The following is an 11,981-nucleotide window of genomic DNA, read 5'->3' on the forward strand; positions in this document are numbered from 1 at the left end:
TATACTGAGTGGCAAGTCAAGATATCTGCTGGTTTAATTGTTTGGTCAATATCACCACCTGCTGGACAGGTTTAATGTTGCTTGACTGAGCAGTATGGGAGGATGAAAGTTGCCTCATTTCGGGACGGTTTCCTGGACATCTACATTGAACATACTTTTTAGTCCAGGACTAGGATTAATCTGTGTCTGAGAAACCAGACCATATAGTTTAGTAGAAAGTAAGTGATACCAGCTTGTAGTGGGCTGACTAGTCCTGCATTGTCCTTTTGTTCCTGGACCATTTTCCATGCAGCTCCAGCTGACAGAAAACACATCAATTAGGGCCGAGCCTATAAGCTGTTCAATGACACTGAGGAGAATTACATAGAGACAGAGAACCAACTGAGAAAACATATCAATGGTTCTGAATGACAACCAATATACATCAACACCATACATCATGATTCATGGAAATGAACAAGATACATTTTTATTATTTTATTATAAATGAGCACCTTAAATCTCTAAAAATTCTAATCAGTCAGAAAAAATCTAAGTGAAAGTATATATGTACAAATCAAAATGAAAGTATTGAAGATCAAATCAGTTAAATCATTGTACATAAAACAGAGCAGAATGAATCATCACACCTGGGGACCATCACCACCAGCATGACTAGTATCTATATGGGCCTTACTACAGTTTAACCAGCTCAGCAGTACCAGAGAGCCAAAACCCAGGATAGAGGGGCTGAGTGAATGTGGTCTGGACTCTGTGGAGGAGGGTCATTGTGTCAGAGACACTGTAGAAGGACAGAGTACCTGCCTTGTGATCCAGGTACACTCCTACTCTGGAGGACTGAGGGCCTGATACTTTAGTCTCAACATCATTGTGTCTGAAATAATAACGATGATTGGAGCACTGTAAACTCCAGGACTTGTCATTGCATCCAAATGCATTACCTCTCTCTGTTCTGCTGATGTCTTTATATGAGACCGATGTAATAACATACACCCCACTCCACTCCACCTCCCAGTAACAGCGTCCAGACAGACCCTCTCTGCACAGAACCTGGTAGTAGTTTGTGAATCTGTCTGGATGGTCAGGATATGGTTGGACTTGGCGTGTATAGGTCACCTTTCTGTTCCCTTCAGACAGAGAGAGGCGTGTCCCTGCTGCGTTTGGGTCCAATGTGAGCTGACAGGAATCTGGGAGAAGAGCAGAGACCAATGAGGGGAGTTAGAACAATAAGTTAAGTCAGATACTGTATCTACCCTGTCTTTGATTAGAGCACAGCAGAGATCAAATCAGAGAAATATGAGGAGTCAAATAGATACCCAGTCTTTGATTAGATCTACTATTGCTATATATTTATAGAGAGATTGTTAGGAGTGTCAGTAAAAAGAGACTGTTAGTTACTTCCCAATAAAGAGACTCACATTGTAAAAACTCTTCTCTGGTCTTGGGCTCTGGAGGCAGTACAACATCCACTATATTCACTACAGACACACAAACACATTGACAGAGAGAGGGAACGTTATCATCATACCATATTCCACATGTATATGACTAGTAGGGAACTTTCAATGGTCTAAAGTTGATGTTCCTATTATTTTCAACACACCTGTAGTGGAGATCTTGGTCCATTCTCCTTTAAGGAAGTCTTCTAGTTTCTCTCTCAGTTCAGACACAGTCTTACTCATATCTCCAAAATACTGAAGAGGACGGACAACGATGCTGGGTAAGTCTGAAGATACACTGATACTGGAGAGAGACTGATAACTCTGGAGAGAGAGAGAGAGAGAGAGAGAGAGAGAGAGAGAGAGAGAGAGAGACCAAGAGAGATGGAGAGAGAGAGAGGGCCAGGGAGAGAGGGAGACAGACAGAGACAAAGAGAGAACAGAACCAAATGATTGAGATGAATAGTTTCACATTAAGATAATTTCATATCACATGTAACAAGGCAGTTTAGTTACCTGGAGGAAATGGATGTGATCCTCTGTGTGTGAGAGCTGCTCCAGCTCAGTGCTTCTCTTCCTCAGCTCAGCTATCTCCTGCTTCAGTTGCTCCAGGAGTCCTTCAGCTTGACCAACTTGAGACTTCACTTGGGCTCTGATCAGCTCCTTCGCCTCAGAGCTCCTTCTCTCAATGCAGCGGCTCATCTCAGCAAATATCTTATCACTGTCCTTCACTGCAGAGCGCTGTTGAGAGAGAGACTGACTTGTCTTAATTTAATGAGCCATCCTCATTACACTAATACCCCTCCCTCCTAAAAACACATTGCGTGCCACCACAACCTCCACACAATCCCATTATACAGTACCCAACACCACAGTACAATACACTATCCAGCACCACATTCCAACCATACATCCAACCCCTCCTCTCCAGCCGTATAGACAGCCCCCCTGAGCCCCCATACCTTCTGAAACATCCCCACACTGTTGATAATTTTGTAAAACTCAAACTCAAGCCTAAGGCGTCAACAGTAACGGCATTACCCTGGCAACACAGACAAAACATGATGAACAGTCTGTCATTGCCGAAAACGGACACCCCTCCCCAACTCCCAGGTCATCCCGAGCCAACCAGCTATTGGTGTCCAGGGCTCCATGTAATACCCTCCACTGGATGACCCCTGACCTTTCCAGCACTGGGAGCTTATAGAGCACCCTCCACCTATACCCTGCCATGCTCTCAGCCCCCACAACCCCCTGCCACTGATGCCCCTTCACTCCCGCTAAGCTCCTGATGTGTCTAACCTTGACACTGAGGGTGTACAGCACCTTACCCCCCACCTCTAAAAACTCCCCCAGGCTCAGAGTGTTAAAAGTCAGTAAGTCCTCTGGACTCTCCTTCCAATCCCCAGTCTCTGCTGTCACTTGCAGTGGTGGAAACGGTGGTGGCCCCTCCTCAGGCTGCTCCAGCCCCCTCCTCACTGGGTCACGCCCTCAGCCGGTGACGCCCGGACCAGATAATAATTAACTAAATTGCTCTGCAGGTCCACAAGAAGACCACCGGGGGGTTGAGAATGGCCAGTTTCTGCCATAGGGAGGATGCTGCCAAGTTGTTGATGATCAGCACCCTCCCTCTGTATGACACTTGGGAGAGGAGCCACTTCCACTTTGTCAGCCTCGACACCACCACTTGTGACACACCTTCCCAGTTCTTCCTACCCACCCCTCCGAGCCCAGAGACACACCAAGGATCTTGAGCTGTGGAGGTGCCCTGTCCCTCCATGCCCCACATAACAGAGCATCACTCTTGCCCCAGTTTAACTAAGCTGAAGACGCCCCCTCAACACCCTCAAACTATTCTCCAGGGCCCGTCGGTCCTGCTCATCCCTAACCAACACAGACGTCATCAGCATATGCTGACACTGCTATGCCTGTCCCCAACCCTGTGCCTGGCTTCCACACTCCCTGTAGCCTCCTGCGTAGCAGGCTCAGAAATGGCTCAATAACAAGAGTGTATAGCTGCCCCGACAGAGGGCATCCCTGGTGAATGCCCCGCCCTACCCAGACTGGCCTACTGAGCCCTCCCCCCACCTTGACCATACATGAAGCCCCAGCATATAACATTTGAACACAGCCACAAAATTCTCTCCACAACCAAAACAACACATTGAACAGATATTCATGGTCCACCATATCAAAGACTTTCTCCTGATTATGATTGAGCGTCCTGGTACACAGTACAGTTGGTCCCCTTTTTTGGGCAGGAGAGTCAAAGCCGCCCGTCTACCGCTTAGCAGCAGCTCTTCCACCCCGACGCACTCACGCAACACGCAAAACAAGTCCTGTCCAATAATTCCCTGAACTTTTTATAAAAATGCACAGGCAGACCGTCAGAGACGGCAGCTGAGAGTTTGTGAAAGGCCAGGGAAATGTCAATTTGATTTCTCTGTGACAGATAGAGTTTGGAAAGGTCTGTGAGCAGAACCTGAAAACACCCAGGATCACAGAGTTCTGCCCTCTATAAATCAGAGTACAACTCCACAGCCCGCTGCCTCATCTCTCCACAACAGAAGTACCCACCAATCAGACTCCCTCATCTCCCCACAACAGAAGTTACCCACCCATCAGGGTCCCTCATCTCCCCACAACAGAAGTACCCACCCATCAGGCTCCCTCATCTCCCCCACAACAGAAGTTACCCACCCATCAGACTCCCTCATCTCCCCAAAACAGAAGTTACCCACCCATCAGACTCCCTCATCTCCCCACAACAGAAGTTACCCACCCACCAGACTCCCTCATCTCCCCACAACAGAAGTTACCCACCCATCAGGCTCCCTCATCTCCCCAAAACAGAAGTTACCCACCCATCAGGGTCCCTCATCTCCCCACAACAGAAGTTACCCACCCATCAGGGTCCCTCATCTCCCCCACAACAGAAGTTACCCACCCATCAGACTCCCTCATCTCCCCACAACAGAAGTTACCCACCCATCAGACTCCCTCATCTCCCCAAAACAGAAGTTACCCACCCACCAGACTCCCTCATCTCCCCAAAACAGAAGTTACCCACCCATCAGACTCCCTCATCTCCCCAAAACAGAAGTTACCCGCCCATCAGGCTCCCTCATCTCCCCACAACAGAAGTTACCCACCCATCAGGCTCCCTCATCTCCCCAAAACAGAAGTTACCCACCCATCAGACTCCCTCATCTCCCCAAAACAGAAGTTACCCGCCCATCAGGCTCCCTCATCTCCCCACAACAGAAGTTACCCACCCATCAGGCTCCCCTCGTGCCCCCCCCCTTCCTCTTCCATGAGCAAAGCACCTTCCTCCTCCATCTGCCCCCCTGGACTTCCTCCCTGATCAGTGTCTCCTCCCCAATGACAGGCAATATTTCCTGGGATGAGCCCACCAAGCCCTTACCCACTGGAGTCTCCGTTACTACGGAAACCTGCCTCTGCTCATGTTGCCCAGCTGCAAACTGCCTCACTTCCACCAGCCCTCACCCCTCCCCCAGTCTTTCTCCACAGCCTGCACACCACCACTTGGCCCTGCCCTACTCTCTTCCCTCCTGGTACCCCCTCCAGTAGCCTGCCCCGTATCAGAGCTAGACCCATCCTCTGCCCCCTGAGTCGTAGGCCACATGCTCTTCTCAATTTACATCAACAACATAGCTCAAGCAGTAGGAAGCTCTTTCATCCATTTATATGCAGATGACAGTCTTATACTCAGCTGGTCCCTCCCCGGATTTTGTGTTCAGCGCTCTACAACAAAGCTTTCTTATTGTCCAACAAGCTTTCTCTGCCCTTAACCTTGTTCTGAACACCTTCAAAACAAAGGTCATGTGGTTTGGTAAGAAGAATGCCCCTCTCCCCACAGGTGTTATTACTACCTCTGAGGGTTTAGAGCTTGAGGTAGTCACCTCATACAAGTACTTGGGAGTATGGCTAGATGGTACACTGTCCTTCTCTCAGCACATATCAAAGCTGCAGGCTAAAGTTAAATCTAGACTTGGTTTCCTCTATCGTAATCGCTCCTCTTTCACCTCAGCTGCCAAACTAACCCTGATTCAGATGACCCTCCTACCCATGCTAGATTACGGAGATGCCATTTATAGATCGGCAGGTAAAGGTGCTCTTGAGCGGCTAGATGTTCTTTACCAGTCGGCCATGAGATTTGCCACCAATGCTCCTTATAGGACACATCACTGCACTGTATACTCCTCTGTAAACTGGTCATCTCTGTATACCCATCGCAAGATCCACTGGTTGATGCTTATTTATAAAACCCTCTTAGGCTTCACACCCCCCTATCTGATATATCTACTCCAGACCTCATCTTCCACATACAACACCCGTTCTGCAAGTCACATTCTGTTAAGGTCCCCAAAGCACACACATCCCTGGGTCGCTCCTCTTTTCAGTTTGCTGCAGCTAGAGACTGGAATGAGCTGGAAGAAACACTCAAACTGAACAGTTTTATCTCAATCTGCTTTGCTTTATCTTGGCCAGGTCGCAGTTGTAAATGAGACGTGTTCTCAACTAGCTTACCTGGTTAAATAAAGGTGAAATAATATACACTGCTCAAAAAAATAAAGGGAACACTTAAACAACACAATGTAACTCCAAGTCAATCACACTTCTGTGAAATCAAACTGTCCACTTAGGAAGCAACACTGATTGACAATAAATTTCACATGCTGTTGTGCAAATGGAATAGACAAAAGGTGGAAATTATAGGCAATTAGCAAGACACCCCCAAAAAAGGAGTGATTCTGCAGGTGGTGACCACAGACCACTTCTCAGTTCCTATGCTTCCTGGCTGATGTTTTGGTCACTTTTGAATGCTGGCGGTGCTCTCACTCTAGTGGTAGCATGAGACGGAGTCTACAACCCACACAAGTGGCTCAGGTACTGCAGTTCATCCAGGATGGCACATCAATGCGAGCTGTGGCAAAAAGGTTTGCTGTGTCTGTCAGCGTAGTGTCCAGAGCATGGAGGCGCTACCAGGAGACAGGCCAGTACATCAGGAGACGTGGAGGAGGCTGTAGGAGGGCAACAACCCAGCAGCAGGACCGCTACCTCCGCCTTTGTGCAAGGAGGTGCACTGCCAGCGCCCTGCAAAATGACCTCTAGCAGGCCACAAATGTGCATGTGTCTGCTCAAACGGTCAGAAACAGACTCCATGAGGGTGGTATGAGGGCCCGACGTCCACAGGTGGGGGTTGTGCTTACAGCCCAACACCGTGCAGGACGTTTGGCATTTGCCAGAGAACACCAAGATTGGCAAATTCGCCACTGGCGCCCTGTGCTCTTCACAGATGAAAGCAGGTTCACACTGAGCACATGAGCACATGTGACAGACGTGACAGAGTCTGGAGACGCCGTGGAGAACGTTCTGCTGCCTGCAACATCCTCCAGCATGACCGGTTTGGCGATGGGTCAGTCATGGTGTGGTGTGGCATTTCTTTGTGGGGCCGCACAGCCCTCCATGTGCTCGCCAGAGGTAGCCTGACTGCCATTAGGTACCGAGATGAGATCCTCAGACCCCTTGTGAGACCATATGCTGACACATGCACATTTGTGGCCTGCTGGAGGTCATTTTGCAGGGCTCTGGCAGTGCACCTCCTTGCACAAAGGCGGAGGTAGCGGTCCTGCTGCTGGGTTGTTGCCCTCCTACGGCCTCCTCCACGTCTCCTGATGTACTGGCCTGTCTCCTGGTAGCGCCTCCATGCTCTGGACACTACGCTGACAGACACAGCAAACCTTTTTGCCACAGCTCGCATTGATGTGCCATCCTGGATGAACTGCAGTACCTGAGCCACTTGTGTGGGTTGTAGACTCCGTCTCATGCTACCACTAGAGTGAGAGCACCGCCAGCATTCAAAAGTGACCAAAACATCAGCCAGGAAGCATAGGAACTGAGAAGTGGTCTGTGGTCACCACCTGCAGAATCACTCCTTTTTTGGGGGTGTCTTGCTAATTGCCTATAATTTCCACCTTTTGTCTATTCCATTTGCACAACAGCATGTGAAATTTATTGTCAATCAGTGTTGCTTCCTAAGTGGACAGTTTGATTTCAAAGAAGTGTGATTGACTTGGAGTTACATTGTGTTGTTTAAGTGTTCCCTTTATTTTTTTGAGCAGTGTATATATATTTTTTACCTCTTCCAGGTTAGCCAGGTGCTATTTGTCTGTGCGCCATGTTATGATCTTTGTCATAAAGATGCACTGGGTTCCTGGGATTCCTTACAAATCTGGTCAATAGTTCGTTGTCAAATGGCTGGGGATGATGCAATGCCAAAAAGCAGGCGGTTATACCTGTCTAGACCTTTGTGTGTGTTTATTGTCAGGTACTGTTTGGAGATCTACAATTGCCTGTCAGCACCCCATTCATAATCAGAGACCCACACAACCAACTACCACGAAAGTGATGGAATGAGAGAGAGAGAGACATCGTTACAACACTGTACATAGACATAATATAACGTTTCTTCTTCTTTGGAGTTTAATGGCGATTGGAATCCAATATGTTGCATTACCTCCCAAAACTGAGCTATAATATCAATCTACTTCACTTCGTGATACAAAATGGGAAAAGGAACATTTTATTGAATAAAAATAACAATACTAAAAAACACTCTTCCAACTAACCCTACAGTCATTAAAAACCCACTACCCCAATCCACTACTTTTGACCCTATCTGCTCCTGCACCATGCCAACGACCTGGGAGGATGGGACACCACCACTCAACACACCCTGGAACTCTTCTGAAGTCAAATCTCGTATGACCAAATACTTCTCTGCAGCTGCCACCACAACATCTATTGTCTGTGATTTCCGTTCCATTTCTGTGGTTCAGTTGATAACCATTGCAATGAACGCTAAGAAGCTAACCTTACTGAAGCATATATCACTCGTTGGCCTTTCCCTCTGCTGGCACAGATCTACTACTCACAGGGATCCTCTCAGGATCCCTCACCCTTGACCCATCCTCCTCTACTTTCTTCACTGCCTCAGCATACGACACCTTCTGCACTACTCTGACTCTAGTCATCTCAACCTGCCTCTCTCTCACCGGACACTTCTGATCACCAGCAACATGGACACCCCTACAGTTGACACACAACTTTATCCACCAAAACTACACAATCCTCTATCCCATGACCTCCTGCACACTTCCCACATCTTGGAATCTCCCTCCTACAAACTGCTGCAACTTGACCATAAACGTTGCACCTGAAACAGCTCAGTGGATTCAACACAAAGACTCTAACAGGATAACTGATATATCCTAACATGACTTTGTCGGGTAAAGACTCAAAACTCCCCTGTTTCACCGCGCTCACCACCGGATCTGCGTCACACCAAACGGCGGGCATCACAAACACCAGGAGTCTTCAACTACAATTGCTCCACCTCCACACTTAACACTACCCCAGAAATCACTCCTTTAAATGGTGCCCTGTTCCTGAGAGCAAAGCAAGAAGCAGATCCTGACCAATGTAAACATCTGTTTCCCATGCCAATATAACCCATTTGACAGAGAGAGCGATAGAGCTCCATGTTAATGTATAGGGGACATGAGTTAGTCATGGTTACTCATGGTTATGTGATGAGGTAGGCCCGCTTGCGACTTCAAAATCAGTGTCGGCCCAATAGGGACTGTCCTCTAGGTGTAACGGTCAAGATGTTGGTTTCTCCTGCAGTAGACCTGGGTTCATATCCCATCAGTTACATTAAGCTGTCTATTGTCTGAAAGGGGTCCAGACAGCCTGTTCCCAGCAGTAGGGTCAGTGGGATTGGAGAGGGGCCCCTCTCCTCTCTCTGACTGGAGGAGAGAAGTGAACTGGTGTGTCTCTGGTCAACAAGACTCACCTTGAAAGAATCCACAGCCTGTTGGAGCTCCTTCAGCTCCTTCTCTCTCTCCTGGAATCTCTGCTGGACCTTCTGCTGACTCCTCCCCAGCTGCCTCTGTGGAGAATCACTCTTCAATGAGCTATCAAGCTGTAGTAGTACAGTAGATCAACAGTATAGTAATGTGACATAGGGCCCATAGAGAGGAATTGTGATAGAAAAATGACATACTTATCTGATTTATTTGATATTAATAGTAAACAATTATATAATTATCTAAGAGTGAGACTGGCCTGCTAAGGCTGAGTTTTATTGTGTCCACTATTATCTTCCTGCAGCTAGTCTGGGTTTAACTACAGATAGTCTGGGTGTAGAGGACATGGGTTTTACTAGAGATAGTCTGGGTGTAGAGGACATGGGTTTTACTAGAGATAGTCTGGGTGTAGAGGACATGGGTTTTACTAGAGATAGTCTGGGTGTAGAGGACATGGGTTTTACTAGAGATAGTCTGGATGTAGAGGACATGGGTTTTACTAGAGATAGTCTGGGTGTAGAGGACATGGGTTTTACTAGAGATAGTCTGGGTGTAGAGGACATGGGTTTTAATAGAGATATTCTGGGTGTAGAGGACATGGGTTTTAATAGAGATCGCTTGAAGCTGACAATTGATTAATGTCTTGATGATATTAACCAAACAGCCACATTCCAGTCTATGATTAGTGATGCATGTGAGACAAATGTCTCCGGTCTGACTGAGCCTGCATTCTATCGATCAGATTGTGTGAGTGACTCGAGATAGAGATAGCCTGAAAGAATAGAACAAACATGTCAGTGTTTGTTCTCATCCTTTCATCTGGGAAACGTAGCCTGAAGGAGTAGAATAACCTCCCCATGCAGATAAACATCAGGATGAACACAGGGTGGGTTATAGTGTCCAATCTACATGGGGGGCAGCCATGGTTGAAGCAGTGTTAGGTTTGGTATATAAAGACCCGCTATTCTCTGTATGATTCAAGCACTCGGTCCGACAGTCAAGACTGTTGGATTGACGGCTTCATTATTGTAATAATTAATCGATTTTAAATAAAGATGGTAGTTGATGAAATTACCAAGTCTCTCTCAGTACTGAATTTCCACGACACTATCAAGCTGTATTTGTCCAGTGGATCAATAGTATAGTCATGTGACATAGGACCCATAGAGAGGAAGGTCCACAATCTTGATTGTCCCTTTACAATATGATATTGATTTGTTGCTATGTGAATGATTATAGTTTTAACAGTCGGTGTAAATGTATCAAGGAGTTGAGACTGAACTTTGGACTCATTAAAGGGTATTCAGAATGATAATAGTGTTTGACTTTAGAAAATGGTGATACATTTGGAGAATCTGGGTTAACATAATCAAGGTTTGTGTTCATATTTGTTCTGCTGTGGATCAATTTAATTTGAATGATCTCATATTCAAACAGTCTTAGTTCCTACTGTATCTATAATTCTTTGTTTATCAGACAATCACCAACAAGTTGTTCTGGTCTTACCTGTTTCTCAGTCCTCTCTGCTGCAGCTGACACTGTATCATGGCCTTTATGTTCATCCATCACACACTGATAACAGATACACTGCTGATCGGTACGACAGTAAACCTCCAGCAGTTTGTCATGATGAGAGCAGATCTTCTCCTGTAGTTGTGCGGTGGCTTTGACCAGCTTGTGCTTTTTGAAAGTAGGAGATTCATAGTGAGGTTTGAGGTGACTCTCACAGTAAGAGGCCAGACACGCCAGACAGGACATGAGAGCTTTCTGCTTTCGAGTCCCTTTGCAGACATCACATGCCGCATCTCCAGGTCCAGCAAAGCACAGAGCAGGAGGGGGAGCAGCCTGGAGTCCTGTCTTCTTCAGTTCCTCCACCACCTCAGCCAACATGTTATTTTTCCTCAGAGTAGGCCTTGGATTGAAGGTCTCTCTGCACAGAGGACAGCTATAGACCCCTTTCCGAACATTGTGATCCCAGCAGTCCTCAATACAGATTCTACAGTAACTGTGTCCACAGGCAATAGTGACCGGCTCCTTCAGTAGCTCCAGACAGACAGAACAACAGAACTGGTCCTGGTCCAGCAGAACTCCCTGTTGAGCCATTTGGACGGTTGTTCACTCTCACACAGACAGATGAGACAGACTCAGATCAGTTTTGTTTCCTCAGAAGAGAGTTTGTGGAGGGAAGGGACTTCCTGGTTCTGCCAGAGGGGTGGGATTAGAGGGAGTTAGAGAGGGAGGGAGGGGGTAGAGGTTAGAGTGAGTTAGAGAGGGAGCGAGGGGGTAGAGGTTAGAGTGAGATAGAGAGGGAAGGAGGGGGTAGAGGTTAGAGTGATTTAGAGAGGGAGGGAGGGGGTAGAGGTTAGAGTGATTTAGAGAGGGAGGGAGGGGGTAGAGGTTAGAGGTAGTTAGAGAGTGAGGGAGGGGGTAGAGGTCAGAGTGATTTAGAGAGGGAGGGAGGGGGTAGAGGTTAGAGGTAGTTAGAGAGTGAGGGAGGGGGTAGAGGTTAGAGGTAGTTAGAGAGTGAGGGAGGGGGTAGAGGTTAGAGGTAGTTAGAGAGTGAGGGAGGGGGTAGAGGTTAGAGTGATTTAGAGAGGGAGGGAGGGGGTAGAGGTTAGAGGTAGTTAGAGAGGGAGGGAGGGGGTAGAGG

General features: G+C 47.4%; 1 protein-coding gene across 1 annotated transcript; it reads right to left on the bottom strand.

Moving 5' to 3' along the window:
• Nucleotides 1–649: 649 nt before the first annotated feature.
• LOC120052288 (tripartite motif-containing protein 16-like) lies at nt 650–11,434 on the bottom strand. Its single transcript, XM_038999118.1, has 6 exons — nt 10,838–11,434; nt 9,310–9,414; nt 1,956–2,180; nt 1,604–1,763; nt 1,419–1,478; nt 650–1,187 (listed from the first exon to the last, which is right to left on the bottom strand). Exons 1-6 carry the CDS (start codon nt 11,432–11,434, stop codon nt 676–678), a joined length of 1,659 nt encoding a protein of 552 aa, XP_038855046.1. The 3' UTR covers nt 650–675.
• Nucleotides 11,435–11,981: the final 547 nt, after the last annotated feature.

The sequence above is a fragment of the Salvelinus namaycush genome, chromosome 8 (genome assembly GCF_016432855.1).
Source record: "Salvelinus namaycush isolate Seneca chromosome 8, SaNama_1.0, whole genome shotgun sequence".
In the NCBI taxonomy this organism is placed as follows: domain Eukaryota; kingdom Metazoa; phylum Chordata; class Actinopteri; order Salmoniformes; family Salmonidae; genus Salvelinus; species Salvelinus namaycush.